Source organism: Cibotium barometz, chromosome 9, assembly GCF_041138505.1.
Source record: "Cibotium barometz isolate CiBa-2024 chromosome 9, ASM4113850v1, whole genome shotgun sequence".
Taxonomy (NCBI): domain Eukaryota; kingdom Viridiplantae; phylum Streptophyta; class Polypodiopsida; order Cyatheales; family Cibotiaceae; genus Cibotium; species Cibotium barometz.
In genome coordinates this window covers 8678179-8682284 of record NC_141054.1, presented here as the reverse complement: position 1 = coordinate 8682284, position 4106 = coordinate 8678179, and the positions used below count along the sequence as shown (strand labels likewise).

The 4106-nt window shown below is 41.8% G+C and overlaps 1 protein-coding gene across 1 annotated transcript; it reads right to left on the bottom strand.

Moving 5' to 3' along the window:
• Window positions 1-336: 336 nt before the first annotated feature.
• LOC147635233 (shikimate O-hydroxycinnamoyltransferase-like) lies at window positions 337-2806 on the bottom strand. The gene is made up of 2 exons (XM_086802451.1): window positions 2262-2806; window positions 337-1784 (listed from the first exon to the last, which is right to left on the bottom strand). Exons 1-2 carry the CDS (start codon window positions 2691-2693, stop codon window positions 900-902), a joined length of 1317 nt encoding a protein of 438 aa, XP_086658577.1. The 5' UTR covers window positions 2694-2806; the 3' UTR covers window positions 337-899.
• Between the last annotated feature and the right edge of the window lie 1300 nt (window positions 2807-4106).

The window sequence follows — 4106 nt, the reverse complement described above, 5'->3', positions numbered from 1 at the left end:
TTAAGATTGAGGAAATTCAATGATTGAGAGGCGAGCAAGGTCTTGAGTTCAATATCCATCATCTACACCCGATCGGAACCCTAACACAAGGGGCAATTGCCTTCTGGAAGTTGCAAGGGAGGGCCCACACATAAGCGAGTTAAAAATTTCACCCCCCACTCCTCGAAAAAAGAAAACGAAAAAAAAGAGGCAACTCATTCCAATGTAAATTATGGCAATTCGTTCAAATGTAATGTAGCGACGCCCTTATGCATGACGGCACACATGCACATGAGAGAGCAAGAAAGGGAGGGGAGGGGTAACTAATAAATGTGCATCTTGACAAGGTGCACTTAATTATAAAGTCCAACATAGTTTTCATGCATTTTTAAAACAAAATCTTACAAGCCACTGAGTTGATAGCTCAAGTGGTAGAGATGTTTGACTAGGACCAAGAAGTCTTGGGTTGACAACCCCACATGGTGCTTCCTTCGCAGCATTGCCTGCGGGTGGATAAAAAAGCACCTACATGCGATGAAAAAATGGTAACTATGGGAGGATCTTGGGCCCAAGGCCAATTAGAAAGAAAATACGGCTCTTACAAGTTTTAGAAACGTTTCACACAATGAACTTGTAAGAAACGTTTCACACAATGAAGGGGCTATAAACTATTTTGACGTGTAGCATGCAGCAAAAAAAATTGCTCTTTTTTGGCACGCCAACATCAACATAGGTCCAAAAGGGAAGGAGTTACACTATATTCGGATTAACAGACCATTAAAAAACCTTATGTCTCACAGACAAGTGCAGGTGAATTCTGCAATTTTCAAAAAAAAATTGCAGGTGTTCCCATTCAATTTTTACGCTGTACCCGGGTTTTTTTCGGACACTAGCATGGAGCCACACCCCATACATAGACACTAGGTAGAGCCTTGAGCAGATGCAAGGAAGTCTGGGTCATTCTCAAGGATGCCCATGGCACTATTTTCTAGTTTCAGACACACATCCACGCAACCGCCCTGTTGACGACCCATAAATAAGACCATTTCGCCATCGCCACCGCACCTCGACGGCCTGACTGCAGTAGGGGGACCCCATCCAAAGTCCACCTCATATATAGGAAACCTAGGTGAGCTTGCCACCAACAGCCCTTCACTGTCCATCTGGAATACTCCCCAACAGTTATCCCTCAGTTCCAAATAATGTATTTGAGCCCACAATGCCTCCTCATTGCTGCATAACTCGATCATGTCATGGATCCTTTGGGCAGTTTCCCCCAAGCTCTCCCCCAGAATCTCTTTTGCTTTCGTTATGGCCATTCCATTTACAATAACATTACCAAAATATTCATCTGGTAGTGGTGGATTCATCTTTCTCCTACAATTCACCAGCACCAATATATGAACATGTTGGTCAGGCTCTAGCTCCCTTGCTTTGATCACTGATTTCCATACATGGGCACACAGAGCTTCATAAGATGTGAATGCTCTTGTCCCCTGCTTTGATGCCTTGTTTTTTAACTGCTTTATCATCTCCCCACTGAAAAAGAACACCCTCTCTACAATGGAAGCGCGCTTCTCGTCGAAATTAGGGTTTTGAGTCAATTTGATCAAAGCATAAGCCTTGTCTGGAGAAGGGTTGTCTACCTTGAAAACCGTTCTATCGTGCACTGGTGGCTTAGAAATGGGGACACCCCGGGCACACTCGGCCCATGACACCAGAAAATGCCAAAGAGAGTGCCCATCCGCAATGACATGATTTTGACTTATCCCAAGCGAAATCCCACCATTCAAAAATTTTGTAACCTGTCATTTGGAGTTCAAAAATAATCCAAGACAAAATACAGAGTCAAAATACTTAACTTCTAACATGCTTGTAGGCTAATTTCAATGAGATACATCACCATATCACCAATTTTATATGATCAAGAGAAAAAACAAGAAAGAAAGAAGTTTCTAACGCTACATTATGATTTGAGTTGGTACTATATGAGCACAAGTATGTGTGCATTGACATGAATTCCTAAGGTAACAGCAGGCCCTACCCTCCATCAACCAGATAAATTTCCATGCATGCTTGCCATGCATTTTTGTTATTAGGATTTGTGTGATGACGCCAACAAACAATCTATGAAAGCAATTTACCAACTAAGATGATAAACTACGATTTAATCCTTCTGTTTTCTTTTTCCCCCTAGAGCAGGGCAACCATGCGACCTGGATGACTTAGATCTACTTTTGTTCAAGAAAAAGAAAAAAGCTATGATGATGGGATGTGTGCACCTGCACAGAGAAGAGAGGAACTTCGGAGCTATCAGATCTGTGGACCTCTCCCCACCGGACCAATTTTGTGAAGTAGGGTTTGAACTGGAAGTCATTGCCGAGGTCAGTGAAGGGCAGATCGATGGAGGCCTGCACCATCTCCACACCAGAGTCATTGCAATCGACTGCGCAACGACCGTCCGGGCCCTTGATGATCCTGCCCGCCCAAGGGTAGAAATGGACAAGGGCAATGGAAAGGCTTTCCCTGAGGCTAGAAACGTAGGAAGGGAAGAGATGGGGCGAGCAGTCTTTGTAGAAGAGGAGCCTCTGGTTGTAGTGGATATCTCGCCAAAAGAGGTCGAGGCTGGAAAGGAAGAGGTGCCCGTGTTGTGAGCTTGTAGGTGTTCTGGGAACTACTGTGCAGATGTCGTGGATCTCCACTGTGGCGTCCATGCTGTTGTATCGGCTAATCGCAAAGATCTTAGGCAGAAGATATACCCTTTCTAATGTTGCTTTGCAAATATATTCTCTGAGTTTTTCAAGAATAAGTGTGTTTTTCTAAGGTTTCATTTTAGTATGTAACATTAACGGACCAATTCTATCTCCTAGGAATTGTCCCACCTGCCTCCCCAAAAAGAATACAAGGCTCAAATTTACTCACTCTTATGGAGAATTGTGAGACCTTTTGTTATGATAATTAATTTATTGGGTGATCCAATAAGTAATAAGAATATCTTGGGTGACCCAAGTGTGATTAAGTTGGTTGTGAGTGAGTCTAACCAATTGTGACACGTGTGAGACTTGTGGTGTACTTTTGAATGCGTGTGACGTGTATGAAAACATTGTGAGTGAATCCAATGTACGAGTTTGATTGTGAGTGAATCTAATCAACTCTTTTGAATTAATGAGGGTGACCCTAGTTGGTTGTGAGTGAGTCCAACCAGCTGTAGCACATGTGAAACGTATGATATACTTTGTGTTCTTTGATCTTTGATGCTCTTGATTTATGCTAGGATGTTATGATTAATTTCTTTTATTATTTAATTTTGTGGAATAATCTAATCTCCATGTACCATGGTCTTGTAAACAGTGGTATCAGAGCACGGCAAATTCAAGAGTCAAATTTGGGTCATGGAATGTTGAAGAAAAATCAAGAAATTGATTTTTACTCAAAGGCTATTGGCTTGGAGCAAATTTGAAGGATTTTTAACAAATTCAAAAATACTTGCACGGGAAGAGTAGAGTCTACAGCAAGGGTACAAGGCTTTGGACAAGGACACAATTCATTCACAAATCCAAGAGGTAAAGTAGAGAAGGTGTGGAAGATCGAGAGAGTGGCTTAATCACACATGGACTTCACACACCTAGGGTGATGTTTGCAAGAGCCACATGATGCGGTGAGCATAGAGAGGAAAGCATGAGCTTGAGAACTAAGAGAAAACTTGTCCTTTGATGGTGATAGATGGCCCCTTTTAAAGGTGGAGAGGGACTCCCTTAGCAAGGATTTAAGTGGTGTGAAAATGGTTCGATGAAGAGGTTGTAATTGGACCAGGTCTCAACTACTGCTAGGTCCAAGATGGTGGAGAAAAATTCAAAAGATATTATTACAATTTTCTTTTAAGCCAAGATTTTCAAAGGGTATTTTAAATAGGTTTGGGATGAAATCATTACAAATTGGTGAATGTAATTGTGGGTAAGAGAATGAATGAGGAAGGGGTTTGGGTAAACTGTCCAGAATTTTTGCACTCCACTTTTCTGGCTGTAACTTTTTATGTGTAGCTCCAATTGAGGAGCTTCCAAAACCACAAATTGAAGTTCCCCACATGCTCTATAAATTTGACTTTTGGTTTCATACATAGTATGAAT

What these genes read in the sequence shown, in the direction of transcription:
- LOC147635233 (XM_086802451.1), bottom strand. Translation starts at nt 2,693, where the DNA reads ATGGACGCCACAGTGGAGATCCACGACATCTGCACAGTAGTTCCCAGA. An exon ending in TTCCTCTCTTCTCTGTGCAG is followed by an intron (nt 1,785 to 2,261) that starts GTGCACACATCC and finishes TCCAAATGACAG; the next exon opens with GTTACAAAATTTTTGAATGG.